General features: G+C 36.0%; 1 protein-coding gene across 1 annotated transcript in view; it reads left to right on the top strand.

Moving 5' to 3' along the window:
* LOC144222280 (gamma-aminobutyric acid receptor subunit alpha-3-like) overlaps positions 1-16340 on the top strand; it is a 132709-nt gene that overhangs the window by 46435 nt on the left and 69934 nt on the right. Inside the window, exon 4 of the mRNA XM_077752761.1 lies at positions 1644-1726. Coding sequence (XP_077608887.1) covers positions 1644-1726 — 83 coding nt within the window. The remainder of the gene's footprint in view (positions 1-1643; positions 1727-16340) is intronic.

Here is a 16340-nt window from a genome sequence, read left to right as displayed (position 1 = left end):
TTTCAAATCAGCCCAGCAGCCCAGAAATAAACCCAATTGATCATGGTGAATAATTCTTTTAATGTACTATTGATTCTCATTTGCTAGTATTTTACTGAGAAATTCTACATCCATGTACATCAGGGACATTGGACTGTAGTTTTCCTTTTTAGGGGGGTCTTTGCCTGTTTTGGTAATGCTGGCTTTGTAGAATGAGTTTGGAAGTTTTCCTTCTATTACTTTTTTTCTTTTTTTTTTCTTCCTTTTCTTTTTTATTTTTTAGAAGTTTGAGAAGAAAAGGCATTAATTCTTCTTTAAATATTTGGTAGAATTTCCCTGAGAAGCCATCTGGCCTAGGACTCTTTTATTTTTATTTATTTTTATGTTTTATTTGTTTTTGGGAGAAAGGGAGAGNATATGGGCCTGTTAAAAAATTTTATTTCTTCCTTTTTGTGTTTTGGTAGTGTGGGAGTTTCTAAGAATTTATCCATTTCTTCCAGATTTCCCAGTTTGTTGGCAAGAAATCAGAGGGGATATCTTAGAATAGATTATTTATGCAGAGTAATAAAAGAGAATGAATATGTGACCATTGCAAATCATACTCCATTCAGATTTTCATTGAGGAATCCATGCAGTCTCTTTCACATGTTGTTACTATTAAGAAAGCATGGGGTCTTTAGACTTAACCTCTGAGGTTTTTGATGTCCTCCATTACCTTCATTTTCTTTTTCCTGGCCAGTTGTGTGTGTGCGTGTGTGCACATGCATGAGTGCACAAGCACATGTGTGCATGTGCATGCAGTATATGTTCTCCAAGAGCCATCTCCTTCAAGAAAGCTAGATAGTTGCTATGACCAGCAGAGCCATCTTTTGTACCTGTTCATTATCAAGATAAAGATATTAATCTCTCCTTCCCAGTGTAGTCTTTAAATTTTTTGAAAATGTTTTATGTATTTCTTTTTCTTAATAGCTTATTGTCAAGTTGGTTTCCATATAACACCCAGTGCTCATCCTCANGCTGATGAGAATTATTTAATAAATAATTAAACTATTATCAAGCAGTGAATAAGTCAGAACATGTTGTTTTAAGGCTTCTTTGAGGGGGAGAGCTGGCTGAGAGAGCTCAGCTAAGGCAGACAAGTTATAAATTTTTTTCTAAAGGTGGTAAGGTGGGATTCAAATCTGAAATTTTATTTTATTTAGAGAATTTTTTAATATTTTATTTCTGAGAGAGAGAAAGAGAGTGAGAGCGAGAGAGCGCGAGAGAGAGCGTGAGCAGGGGAGTGTTATAGATAGAGGGAGACACAGAATCTGAAATAGGCTCCAGGCTCTGAGCTAGCTGTTAGTACAGAGCCCACCACGGGGCTTGAACCCACGAACCATGAGATCATGACCTGAGCTGAAATCAGATGCTTAACCAACTGAGCCATCCAGGCACCCCTCAAATCTGATTTTAAAATCTAAATACTGAATGCTACTTTGAGTTGCTGTCTGGTCCTATTAATTCATCACTTGTGTTCATAAAGATTTCTATCTCAGTGAACCTAAGTAAATGAAATCCCATTATTCTTATGGGGCACCCTATTGCTGGTAAATGAGAACTCAGCTCTGTGTTTAATACCTTTCATTTTAGCTTAATCTAATTTTGTGTTCTCCTTGTGTTAGGTTGACAATCCATGCTGAATGTCCCATGCATTTGGAAGATTTTCCTATGGACGTACATGCCTGCCCACTGAAGTTTGGAAGCTGTATGTATTTTTTTCACTTCTGTTTACCTGATATTTTTCTGAAGGAAAATGAGTATTTCCTATTCTGTCCCCTCGTAGCTCCTAAAGCTAAAACCCAGGCTGGTATGGGAATGGGGAAGGGGAGTGGCGTTCAATAGTACTAACTAATCAGGAGGAGGAGATGTAATTTTTATAGAGTTTTCTTTCTAGATAGCAAATATTATCTCACCCTTTCAGACTCATTCCTGTCATTTAATTGAAAAATTAACTTATGTCTCCTAAATTGTCAGAAAATAGAGCAAGACAGAGCTAATATATTTTGATGAGCACTGAGTGATGTATATAAGCGATGAACCATTATATTGTACACCTGAAACTAATGTTACACTGAATATAAAGTAACTGCAATTTAAATACATAATTGAGAAGGAGTAAACAAATGCATAATAAATAAATAAGCAAACAAACTAACTAAATTGGAGTATAATAGCTGCTTCCTAAGGACAAGATACCCAAAAGAGAATGTGTTTATATTTTTGAATGCCTTTTCTACCTGTATCTTATATAATTCTATTAATTCTCTACAGTAAATGGTAGATAGAAAGAGACTCGGGAAATTTTCTTATTTNGAATAAATACATAGCCCATTTTTAAATAAATTAGAAAAATCAAAATTGAATAAATTTGAGTGAGTTTAACTGTAAGAATTTCAGAGTAAGTTTCATATAGGGAGTCATCTGAGCAATATATCAAGGTCTGTGTTGATTGTGTCTAAATTAAATTTAACTCTGTATTTTAAATTAAAAGGAGCATTTGAAAAGACCCAAATAATTACATGTGACATATTTTTTTCAATCATTGTCAAACACTTATAGATTGTCTTTTATGTGCCAGGCTCTATTGTAGGAGTTTGGAATACATCAATGACTAAAACNTCTCCCTCTCTCTCTGCCCCTTCCCCGCTCATGCTCTGTCCGTCTCTGTCTCTCAAAGATAAATAAACATTAAAAGTTTTTAAAATAAAAAAAATAAAAAGTAAAGTATGAAGTATGTTGTATNCGGTCATGTCTAGATGGAAGATAGGTGTTGCCACTGAAATTTAAAGTAGAGTATTAAGCATAGTCCTCTTTGAAAAAGTGACAATTGAGCAGAGATTTTAAAAAGGTAAAAGCATTAACAATGCAGATATTAGAGGAAACTGTGCTCTAGGTAGAGGGAACAGCCCGGGATAAGACCCTGAGTCAGAAAAGTATCTAACTTCTTCAAGGACGATCAGTGTTCAGTATGGCTGGACACAGTAAAGGGGAAAGCACTAGGAGAGTATGAGATCAAAGAAGAAGGCAGGTCATCTATAATCTTGTAGGACATTAAAGGACATTGAATTTTACTGAGAGAAAATGAAGAGTAATTGGGATATTTTGAACAAAATGATTATATTATCTAACTTATGTTTTAATAATTGTGGATACTCTGTTAAAATATAAGTATGGGAAGAATAGAGGAAGGAAATCCAGTTAAAGTTTGTGGGGAAGAATAGAGGAAGGAAATCCAGTTAAAGTTTGTGGCAATAGTTCAGATGATAAATAACAATGGCTCCTGAACACTTAGAAAACATAGAACTGTAGAAGCAATGAAGATTGAAAGACAAAAATTCTGGAGAAAAGGTAGAACCTCCCATAGATGAATGTGTAACCTGCAGCTTCTTCATTCTTTGTGATATTTGTCAATTCTAGCCATGGATTGCAGCTTAGAATTCAAGTTTGACTCTAGCCATAGGGCTGATGCTAGATGATAGATAAAAAAAGCAATAGTTTTAATGGGTACACAGAACTAAAGTGATAAAAATAGAGATCTAGACGGTCTCAAACTCTTGGCTGATATCCCTCTCAATACAGTTGCTGAATTTTGAATATGAATAAATCATAAGGACAAACAAGAATATGAAAACCTCTAAAAAGTAAAGCTGGCTTTCCTACAGTCTCCCAATGCCATAAAAAAGAAGGCATGCTAGGCTATCAGTTTAAAACCCTAGAGAAGCAATGCCCTGTTTACAAGGGAACAGCAGGGACATATCAAGTTTAACCAAAACTATAACCCAACTCAGTCCCTTATGGGATTAAGGTAATATTTCTCCCAAACTATCTGCTTAGCAAAGGGAAAAATGAAGCCCCTCTAGTGGAAGCCAACATCATCTGAAAACTATACAGTTTTATTATACAATGTCTGGAATTCAATAAAAAAATCAATAAACATACCAATAGACAGGACTATATGACCTAAAACCAAGATTTTAAAACAAAACAAAACAAAAGGTAGGGGGTAGAATATGGAATAGATCCACAGGTGACTGCCATATCAGAGTTTGTAGACAAGGAATCTTAACAACTATGGTTAATATGTCCAAGGAAAAGGAAAAAAGATGAATATAAGAGTTAAAAGAGATAAAACAGAATTTCAACAGAAAATTGGAATCTATAAAGAAGAACACATTAGAAATTACCTATGGGAAAGTACACATGCAAACTTCAGAATTCAATGGGAAGATTTAACAAGCAGAAGACAGGATTAGAGAACTTAAAAATGGGTAAACAGAAAATAGCAAAACTGAAACACAGGGACACAAAAATACAGAAAAAAGTAAGAAATGTGGGACACAGTAAAATACATTGTGATGTGTAATTTTGCAGAAGAAAAATGGAGAGAAAAGAGCAAAAGCAATAATTAAATACAGGTCAAACATTTTTAAAGTTATCAGTCTAAAGATTCAAGAAGTTGGTAAACACTAAGAAGGATAAATGTGAAGAAAACACTGATTGTAAAATTTAGATAAAAGTACAAAAGTATAAAAAATAGCTAAGGCAATCTTGAAGAAGAAAAAAGCTAGAGAACTTACAATCTAATCAAATCTAATACCATATATCAAGACTTATTTCAAAGTTTTAAAGCTACATGTATATTTTAAATCTATAGGTATTATTATTGGAATGATAGACAAATAGACTAATGGGACATAACAGAAAGTCCAAAAGCAGAGAGGGAGAGGGTAAGAGAGGCTGATAGGGAGGGAAGGAAAGAGAGAGAGAAAGAAATCTTGACTTTTATTTCTCATCATGCACAAAAATAAATTTCAGATGGATTGTAGATATAATGTGAAAAGGTGAAAGGTAAAACAATAAATTTTTTAGAAGAAAACATGAGAGAATATCTTTATGACCTTGGAAGAAGTAGAGATTACTTAAATAGGACATAAAATAGCACTAATAACAAAGGTAAAAGAGGACCAATTAGGATGTATTAAAAATTAGTACACGGTCTCTATCAAAAGACAGTGGTGAAAATGCCACAGGGTGGGAGAAAATATTTGCATTGAATATACATGACTAATGACTCAAATCCATAATTATTAAGTAGTAGTCAGAAACCTCCATAGGGGAGAGGGGGGAAGATGGCAGAGAAGTAGGAAACTCCGTATATTGCACTCGCCCCCGTATCTCGCAGGGAGAAGGCCTGAAGCCATAGGAACCCTTACAGAATCCAGGAGTTTTTGGAGGAAAAGGAGACAGAGTCCGCTGAGAAAACCTTCTAGCGTGAGTGCGAACTGGGAAAGATAAAATCGGTCCAGGACCAGAGACACAGAGGGATGGGGCCGATTCCCTCTGTAGGGAGTGTAGAGGGGAAAGAGAGTGGCCAAAACTGCTCAAGACACTGTCACTGTTGCTGGGGAACAGTGAAACCTCCGCTCAGGACACAGAGGGACCTGGTTTCCTGCTCTCCAGCTGACCCGAGGCGGGACACACTCGTCCCAAGAGACCCCCAGGGGAACTGCTCCTAGCGTGCCTGCTCAACCTGGAGGGGACGCACGGCGCCCCGCCTTTGTGCTTCTGGCTAGGCTGGATCCCTAGAGGGAAGGGCGAAGGGTTTAAAACTGGGAGATTTGCCCGCAAGTTCATGTTTCCAGCGACAGGACACAGAGGGACCCAGTTTCCTGCTCTCCAGCTGACCCTGGGCGGGACTCACTCATCCCAGGCTACCCCTGGATGAAACCACTCCTCACTCGCCAACCTGACCTGGAGGAGACTGGAGCAGCAGCTTCTGGCTCAGTCCTCAGGGGGAAGGCAAGAGGCTTGGGACTGCCCTGAGGGGATCGCCTGCGAGTTTGTGTCTCTGACAGTTTCAATGGGGTGTGCAGAGTGAGATCCGGAAACGAGGATATAGAGCCTGGGATATAGAGCACGGCCCGCCTTGGCTGTGCCCCCGGCACAGGGAGTTTACACACGCAAAAAAGTGAGTTGCAGCACTTGGTTCAAGAAGGGACTGGAGCGCNAGTTATGATGAATTAAAAACTACGACAAATGAGATACATAATAAACTGGAGGCGTCCAATGCACGGATTGAAGAGGCAGAAAGGAGAATAAGGGATTTAGAAGTCACTATTATAGAAAAAGAAGAAACTGAGAAAAATAGAGATAAACTGATGCAGGAACATGAAAGAAGAGTTAGAGAGCTCAGCGATACAATAAAACGGAACAATATCCGTATCCTAGGAATCCCAGAAAAGAAAGAAAGAGGGAAAAGGAAGAGAGAGGGATAGGTGCTGAAGGAGTCCTGGAACAAATCATAGCAGAGAACTTCCCCAACCAGCCTGGGGAGGTAAGTAGACGTTGAAATTCAAGAGGCACAGAGAACTCCCCTCAGACATAATTTGAATTGATCTTCTGCACAACATATCATAGTGAAAATGGCAAAATATAAGTACAAAGAGAGAATTTTGAAAGCAGCTAGGGAGAAAAGGGTCCTAACATACAAAGGGAAACCTATCAGAGTGGTGACAGACCTATCTAATGAAACTTGTCAGGCCAAAAAGGAATGGCAGGAGATATTCAATGTGATGAGCAGAAAAAATATGCAGCCAAGAATCCTCTATACAGCAAGCCTGTCGTTCAGAATAGAAGGAGTGATAAAAGTCTTTCCAATAAACAAAAATTGAAAGAACTTGTCACCACTAAACCAGCCTTACAAGTAATCCTGAGGGGGACACTCTGAGGGAAATGTTGCAAGGAATGCAAGATGCTAGAGACACACCGCAAGCATGAATCCCACAAAGGACATAATGACTCTAAACCCATATTTTTCAATACAAACACTGAATGTAAAGGAACTAAATGCCCCAATCAAAAGACATAGGGTAGCAGAATGGATAAAAAAAACAAAATCCATATATTTGCTGTCTACAATAAACTCATTTTAGACAANGGATATAAGAGATCTGTATGATGAAAACCATAGAAAACTTATGAAGGAAATTGAAGAAGACACAAAGATATGAAAAAACATTCCATGTTCATGGATCAGAAGAATAAATATAGTTAAAATGTCATTACTACCCAAAGCAATGTACACATTCAATGCAATCCCAATCAAAATTGCACCAGCATTCTTCTCAAAACTAGAACACACTATCCTAAAATTTGTATGGAACCACAAAAGACCCTGTATAGCCTAAGTAATATTGAAGAAGAAAACCAAAACGGGAGGTATCACCATCCCAGACTTTAGCCTCTACTACAAAGCTGTCATTATCCAGACAGTATGTTATTGGCACAAAAACAGACACATAGACCAATGGAATAGAATAGAGAACTCAGAATTGTTTGCTGGTTTCTACTAGTACTCAGCATGAACACGTCATATAACCTAACATTTCCAGTCCTGAGTATATTTCTAAACATAAATCAGTATTTATGTCTACTAAAAGGCATATAATGTATGTTCATAGCAGAGCTAATTTTAGTTGCCCCAAACTGAAAACTACCCTAACATCCCTTAGAACAGATACAAAATCTATGATATATTCACACAATAAACTCCTGTACAACAGTGACAAATATACTCAACAACATGGATGAAGTTATAGATTTAATGCTGAGCAAAAGCCCAACACATAAATGTATTATAGTGCATGATTTCATTTATATCATATACAAAACCAGACAGAATTCATCTGTGGTGTTAGAAGTCCTTAATATTTTATCTATCATTGCTCTTGATAATATATCCAAATGTATAAAANAGAGTTGGAATTTCTAAAAATATTATACATTAAATGTTATTCATAAAATATTTCCAATCTTCTTTATGTTCCTTAGTGTTTACTATGAATATACAAATTTTCTTCTAATAAGTAAGAGATAGTAAGTTTAGAAGTAGTAGCAAATACCAGTAGTGTATAAAAGATACTCAAAAACTGGAAAATACCAGAAAATCTTATTATAGAGTATTTGAATAATAAGATTTTCTTTATTTCTTAACAAGATAAATGGCACTACACAGAATCAAATGTCAAAATTACCAATTTAAAGGTTTACTTTGCATCTCAAACTTATTCTTGAAATAATAGAGTTTGTATATTTTATACTATGCATATAATATAGAATTATTAAAAAAAAGAATTTTGGGGATGTTGACAAAGATGTCTAGAACATGTTAGAAGTCATATTGCAGACCTCTGAATGCAGTGTGAATATGGAATTATCTGTTTTTGTGAAGAATAATTAGTCCTACAGTAATTACCTAAATTGATTAATCTGTGACCACAATGTTTGATATTATTACTTCAATCCTAACAGTAAATTACAATGCTACCCAGTAGCTTTTGAGTTTACTATTCTCAAGCTTTAAAAAATATATTCTCATTTGATCCTCAAAAAAAAAAAAGTATAATTTGTCAGAAAGACTAACCATTACCAGCATACAGGGCCACACACACACACACACACACACACACACACACACACTAATCAAAATCAACTGATAAGATTAACATATACTCCTGTACTGACACATGGAAATTTCAAAATCTTTAACTCAATGTGCCAGAATTTTCTGCTCTTGCTTTTAACTTGACTTTAGTAGAGTCCTTCAAATCAGTGATATCTGTATGTCCATTGTTAAGCTTTAATTCTTACATAAGAATTATAATACTTTTCCATTTTGCTCATTTTCAATTATTTTTTATCAGTATTTGATATCCAGAGAAATATATAAATTTTCCAATAAATGTCAGGAAGGAATTCCCACATGGAAACAATAGCCAGGATAGTGGTTACTCATGGTACAGGCTGTCCTTGAACAGGGACACAAATAGTACTTCTGGGTGCCAATTATATGGAATGTAAGTCTGATGTCCAGAAAAGATGACTGCAGATTTAATTTAGGTATCATTCATACAGATGGCATTTAAAGCCAAAGGCTGGAGGATATCACTAAGGAAATGACCATATGTAGACAGGAGTATCAAGGACTGTCTCTTCAGTCAGTATAACATTTAAAGGCTACAGAGAAGGGAATAACATGGTAAATATGGAGGAGAAGACAGGTAAAGTATGAGGAAACTTAAGGGAACATACTGTCCTGGAAGCCAAAGAGAGTGCATCAAGAAGGAAAGAGTAATTTAAGTTCTTAAATTCTTAAGTGGGCAGTGAAAATTAGCCTTAAAATAATCTCTAATGAGAACAAAGTGGTGGTTACCAGGGAAGAGGTAAGGGAGGGGAGTGGGTGAAATAGGGGATGGGGATTAAGGAGTGCACTTGTGATGAGCACCGGGTGATGTATGGAATTACTGAATCACTATATTGTGCACCTGAAACTAATGTAACATTCTATGTTAACTATACTGGAATTTAAATAATGAAAAAAATACAATGGGAAAAATTATCTCTAATGAGGAACAATTCTGGAATAGTAGAGTAAGGCCTTCTGAAATTCTCTCCCATAAAACCAATGAGAACATTGTAAAAATTTTTCAAAATAAAGTTTCCCCAAACTCTCACCAAAGGTTCACAGCAATCTTAGAAGTATTATTCAAGAGAAGTGCTTATTCTCAGTAAAATCAGGAAGCGCTATTCCTATCCATTTCTTCTACATTCTGTAGAAGCCTTGAAGATTTTGTAATAATAGAAGGGCCAATCCATCAGAAAGATATAATGATTGTAAATATACATGTATTTAACCACAGAACCCCAAAATACATGAAACAAAACTGAAAAAATTTGAAAGGAGAAAAATAGCCAATGGTAATAACTAAAGATTTCACAACTCCACTTTCAACAGATCATTAGAGAAAACAACATAGAAGTAAAGGTCTTGAACAAAATTATAAACCAAACAGATCTAACAAACTATTATACTGTGTCAAACAACATCAAAATACATATTACTCTCAAGAGCACATGGAACATTTATCTGGGGTAGAACATATGTTAGACCATATTAGACCATAAAACAATATTCAGTAAGTTTGAAACTATTAAAATCATACAAAGTGTGTTCAATTGAATCAAATTAGAAATGAAAAACCAGAGAATTTGAGAAATTCACAAATGTGCTGACATATGCACTCCTAAATAAACAGTGCACTCCTAAATAAAGAATGGGTCAAAGAAAATATCACAAGGGAAGTTAGGAAATAGTTGAAATAGGGGCACCTAGGTGGCTCAGTCGGTTGAACGTCCGACTTCGGCTCAGGTCATGATTTCACGGTCTGTGGGTTTGAGCCCCGCGTTGGGTTCTGTGCTGACAGCTCAGAGCCTGGAGCCTTCTTTGGATTCTGTGTTTCCCTCTCTCTCTTCCCCTCCCATCCTTGTGCTCTGTCTCTCACTGCTTCTCAAAAATAGACATTTAAAAAAAAGAAAATAGTTGAAATAAATGAAAATGATGTATCTTATACCAAAATTTAAGGAACGCATCAGCTTAAAGCATTGTTCAGTGGGAAATGTATAACTACAAAGCTTATATTAAAATGAAAGAAAAAATGAATAAAAAGAATAAATCAATAATTAATTAATNCAATTAAATGAAATAGAGAATAGAGAAACATTAAAAAGAATCAAAGAATCTAAAAGTTGGTTCTTTGAGAAGATCAACAAAACTGGTAAACTTTTAGCTAGACTGACCAAGCCAAAAAAAGAAGAAGAATTAAATTACTAAAANAGCAACTGTATGCCAACAAATTAGAAAACCTAGATGAAATGGAGAAATTCCTAGAAATATACAAATTACTGAAACTGACTAAAGAAGAAATAGAAATGGTTTTTGAACTCATAACAAAGACATTAAATTAGTAATGTAATAAGTCCCCACACCCTCTGCAAAACAAAAAGACAAAACTAACTAAACTAAAAAACCAGGGCTAAATACCAAATATTTAAAGAGGAATTAATACTAAGTCTTCACAAAGTGTTGCAAAATATAGAAAAGGAGGTAACGTTTCTTAACTCCTTCAATCAGGTCGTTATTACTCTGATCAAAAAAAAAGGATCACAAGAAAAACCACAGAAAAATATTATGAGTATAGAGAGAAAAATCTTCAACAAAATACTAGCAAACTGAATCAAGCAACTTATAAATGGATTGTACACTATGTTTACAATCCTAAAAATATAAAGTTGGCTTAATATCCAAAATTCCATGTAATACTGCGTATTGGTATAATAGAGGACAAAAACCACATGATCACCATGATAGATGCAGAAACACATAAACCTCATGTTAGAAATCTAAAATTTGGCCAGTAAGTAGTAGCTATAAGCTGTCCTATCACTTCAGATAATTTAAAGTCCTGAGAATTTAAGTATTTGTTTTAGTTATAAACCTACACAATGTCTGTTTTTATTTGGTTTCATATATACCAGTCTTAGGCTATAGTTGTTATGTTCATCAGAATCCTTGTAATTTTACTCAATATGCCCAAACGGACTGATTAGTTTTTCTCTAAAACCTTTTGTGTTCCCATTCTTGGTTTATTAGATTCTGTATTCTGGTTGTTACATACTTCTTCAACTTCATCTCATATTGCTCTCCCCTTTACGTTGGCCTGCTAGCTCATATAACAGTTCAAATCTTTCCTACTTAGAAGCCTTTGTACTTGCTGTTTTCTTGTTCTAAAATATTCCCCATCAAGTTCTGGCTTTCTCATTTCTTAGGTTTCAAGTTAAAAACCACTCGTTCAAAGAGGTCTTCTCTGATCACTGTATCTAATGAAACACTTCCCCACCTCTGTGCCTTTACTGTCAAATATAATGTCTTAATATTTGTTGACTGACTTAGTCAAGCAAGCAAGTCATCTGACAAGATGAGTTCAAAGGGAATGCTTTCTCATTGGTGCCATTGTGGCAGGATTGTTTTTATTTCCCATTTTCCTGGGGTCTAATACATACCGAGGCTCAAGTAACAGAAGGAGACAATGAAATGCTTGTGTCATCATAGTCTGTCCAATATATGTTAAGGGGACCATTCTGGGGATGCAAAATTTCTAATCCTCTGGTAGATATTCTTTCTGCAGTATTCACCTCCAACACACACATTCTACCCCTGCTACTCCATGAAAATAGAATGATTGCAACTGAGAAAAAAGGGTAGAGAAGAAAGGTATGGGAGGGAAGTTGAGAGGCTAAAGGAGGCCAAGGGACATGGAAGAAGAGAAGAAATAAAAAACCTAACGGAGAAGAGTTCTATTCCTCAACAGGTTTTGTTCTATGAATTTCATCATTATCTACAACTTGTAAAAGCTACAATCTTAAAGTCATGTAGAATCCTTCCTTAAATGTCCTCCTTTCCTTTCTTAACCTTCATGAAAAGCTATCAGTTATAATCTATCTGTTCTACCTCTGAAATATCCTCTCTATCTCACTCAATTAAACTTAATTACCATCTGTTATGCCCTAAGGGTCACTCACACCAGAATTTGTGAAGGCCTTTTAACTGATGTTTTAGCTTTAGTTTCACTAATTTCCATTCAGTCATCCATACTGCAGCAAGGGCATTCTTTCAAAAGCATACATTTTGCTATGTTCTTTCTCTACTTGAAGCATATCCACAACTAAAGCCCTCATTTCTTAGTGTGGGCAATTAGGGCAATATTACCTCAGCTTCTCTCTAGCATCTAAATTGAGGGGTACTATTGATTTCCTTAACATTGATGCTCTTGTGTGCTTTTTGCCTTTGCCAGGCTGTTCTTTTGATATGAATGTCCTTTCACCTTTTAAAGGTGGGCTTATCTTCTAAGCATTATCTACTTTATGAATCCTTCTCTAATAGTTCACTCTGAGCAGAAGCAATGACTCCACCCTCACTCCACCCCCCTCACCACCATGGGTGCCTTTACAGGGTTAGACTGTGAACAATCAAGTAGCTTTCAATTTATTTTTTTTAATTTATTTCTCCTTCTTCCTTCTCTTCCTTTATTAGTTCATGCCTTTCCTGCTTTGACCTCCATAATAATGGAGGGACAGTTTTTCCCTATAAGTCCCTCTGTTCTCATATATTATTGTCAAAGAAATGAAACTACTACACTTTGTTTAAAGCAGGTTGCCATTCTGGGCCCAGTGCCATTTCTAAGGTACTGATAGCAGCATGTTTTATTGTCACATCTGTACTAGGACATGCTAGGATTTTTAGGGCTAGTATTCAGGATTGCCTGCTCAAAGTACTCAGCTTAAGTTAAGAGATCTACCAAAAAATTCCTTTTCTTTCTTAGGGGTGGAAAATATCTTCTATCCCCTACCCTTTCCCTAAACAGACCTAGTCTAGTCTTTACATTGTCAAACTCTTGGGTATATTGGGCAGAACATTGGTTTTATTGTCCTACAAACATAGAGAATTACAACCACCTGAAAAGCAAAGATAAGAATAAATATACAGGTGATTCTCTGCTTAGGAGTAGGGAAACTCCAAGCATATATACTAAAGATAGAAAGCACTGATAAAAATGAGAGGATAGGGCCTTGTGATAGTCTTCACTTAATAGTCTTAGAATAATTTTTAAGTTAGGAAATGAGAAGAATTCTTAGGAGACGATTTCCCTTTCTTCTTGGTGACAATAAAGATCTACAACACCAGTTGGGAACCCTAGATACCCATAGGCAGAAGAAGATGCTTTGTTTCCAAGGCTGAATCACAGAAGACCATAGCCATCTATAGGAGAAGATCTCTAGACGAGATGTTGAAAATTGGTAGCTTGCATATGTCATTTGTTTGATCCATATATAGTGGTTATAACTTTTTTAAAAAATGTTAATGTTTATTTATTTTTGAGGGAGAGAGAGACAGAGACAGAGTGTGAGCAGAGGAGGAGCAGAAAGAGGGGGAGACACAGAATCTGAAGAAGGCTATGGGCTCTGATCTGTGAGCACGGAGCACAAGGAGGGACTTGAACTCACGGAGTGTGAGATCATGACCTGAGCTGAAGTCGGATGCCTAACCGACTGAGCTGCCCAGGCACCCCATAACTTTTAAAGTTATTTGCAAAGATTTGAAATTCAAGAGATGTCACATAAAACCCAAGATTTGCTTATTATTTTATGAAATCAGAAGATATGACATTGGTCACAAATTCTCATGTGGCCACAATCAGCTGAGTAGTGGTTGCACTTGCAATTGGACATATTCTTGCCATTCACCCAAATCTCCATCATTTTCTACCCTCTTCCTGAAAAAAGAGTCCAATGTTAGTTGCCATTCATCAACTCACTTGCACTTTTACATATAGAATTAAGAACTCCTAGTAGAATGAAAAGGAAAGTGACATAGTTCTTATACCTGTAGCTATCAAAACATAAGGAAAAAAATACTGAGAGGACTGGTTTCAAAACATATAGGTGTGTTTGCATTTCCTTATAGAAATGAGGAATATTTTGGGGTGCCTGGGTGGTTCAGTTGATTAAGCGTCCAACTCTTGATTTTAGCTGAGGTCATGATCTCACAGTGGTGAGATTGAGCCCTGCATCAGGCTCCATGCTGACCATGGAGATGGAGACTGCTTAAGATTCTCTGTCTCTCTCTCTCTGTCTCTCTGTCTCTCTCTCTCTCCCGCCTTCCCTCCCTCTCTTTGCCCCCCCACTAGCTCTCCCACTCTCAAAAAGTAAAAAAAAAGGAAATGAATATTTCTACACCTTTACTATACATACAAACTATGCCTTTGTTGAAGAAATAAAACTTCAGATATTCATCATGCAATTTGGTATAAAGAACTATAACTGATATATAAAAAAGATGTACAGTGGAAATCTTAACCTTAAAACATAAACTGAAAGTTCAACAACTTTTCTGTTTGAATGCATACACTGAGTGTTGCTGCTGGGAAATGCAATTATGTATTGAGCAACAGACATTCCCAGGTACCAAAATATTTTTAAAATTTTGTTTTTAATGTTTATTTATTTTTGAGAGAGAGACACACAAAGAGTGTGAGCAGGGGAGGGTCAGAGAGAGACGGAGACAAAGAATCCAAAGCAGGTTCCACGCTCTGAGCTGTAATCACAGAGCGTGACATGGGGCTCAAACCCACAAACCATGAAATCACAACCTGAGCTGAAGTTGGCCGCTTAGTCAACTGAGCCACACAGGTACCCCCCAAAATATTTTATAGATGCCAAATTTATAAAAATGTCTATTGCAGAAGAATTATATGTTGAACTAGAAGTATTTTTGTCTGTGTTGAATAAATGACTGAGGCCATATACAGAGCATATTATGTGGAAAGTTGTATTTCTTGTGGCATTTTCTTTTGTAGCTTATGAGAGCACAGATATAAAAATTACTGTAGAATTATGTGTATTTTTCATGATTTCAATGAGAATTTTTATGTGAATGAAGAAATTTTTGGCTGTTTCCCATTACAAGCAAATCAGAAAATGGTTTACTTGGGTTTTTTGAAAAAAGTCCTAAATATAATATAAGTGGACCATAATTAGTATATGTTAGTGTTAATGTCAGACTTATGAAATGTATATCCAATGTTGCAAAGTTTTATAGAGACAAATTTATGATTGTTCATTGTTAGATTCACTAGGAATTATCTGTTTTGTGGTAAAAGGCTTAAATAAAGCATATTACAGAGACAGCAGCTGCCATCAGGAGCTGGAGAGCTCCCAGTGACTTGAACAAGTTGGGAGAAATAGATGAAGAGTATGCTTCAGCTTCTCTTTATGAGCCTACGTGCCTAAGTTAGGGCAAGGTGCTTACCCCAAAACTTAAACCCACTGTACAAAGACTAAATCTGTGTCTGGAAAGAAAGTAACTCTTTTCCTTTAAGATACTGACTTAAACTAAATAACCTCACTCCTTATTCTCTAACCATTTCTCTTGGCCACACCTCTGTTAAAACTAATCCATACTAAACTCCATACTCAACATGGGAATTCCAAATATAATATCTGACATTAACATCTTGGTACAGAAGAAAAGGAGGCAAGTTTCTGTTTTGCAAATCAAAGTGGTAATATTTTTTAAAAGAAAATTGTAATAGAGCACCTGGGTGGTTAAGTCAGTTAAGCATCCAACTTTGGCTCAGGTCATGATCTCACGGTTCATGGGTTGGAGTCCCACATCAAGCTCTGTGCTGACAGCTCAGAGTCTGGAGCCTGCTTCGGATTCTGTGTGTGTCTCTCTCTGCCCTTCCCCTGCTCATGCTCTGTCTCTTTCTCAAAAATAAGTAAACATTAAAAAATAATAATAAAGAAAATTTTAATAATTATTGCTATTTTAATTTGGAAGTTTTAATGTGTTTAATTTAAAATATTCCTACTATGATTTTTTACCTTATCTCATATGCTTTTCTCATAATCAATTTTAAAAATTT

This window comes from Crocuta crocuta, unplaced genomic scaffold, assembly GCF_008692635.1.
Source record: "Crocuta crocuta isolate KB4526 unplaced genomic scaffold, BGI_CrCroc_1.0 scaffold872, whole genome shotgun sequence".
Taxonomy (NCBI): Eukaryota; Metazoa; Chordata; class Mammalia; order Carnivora; family Hyaenidae; genus Crocuta; species Crocuta crocuta.
Note: the sequence above shows the minus strand (reverse complement) of the source record. Positions and strands in the feature narration are given on the sequence as shown.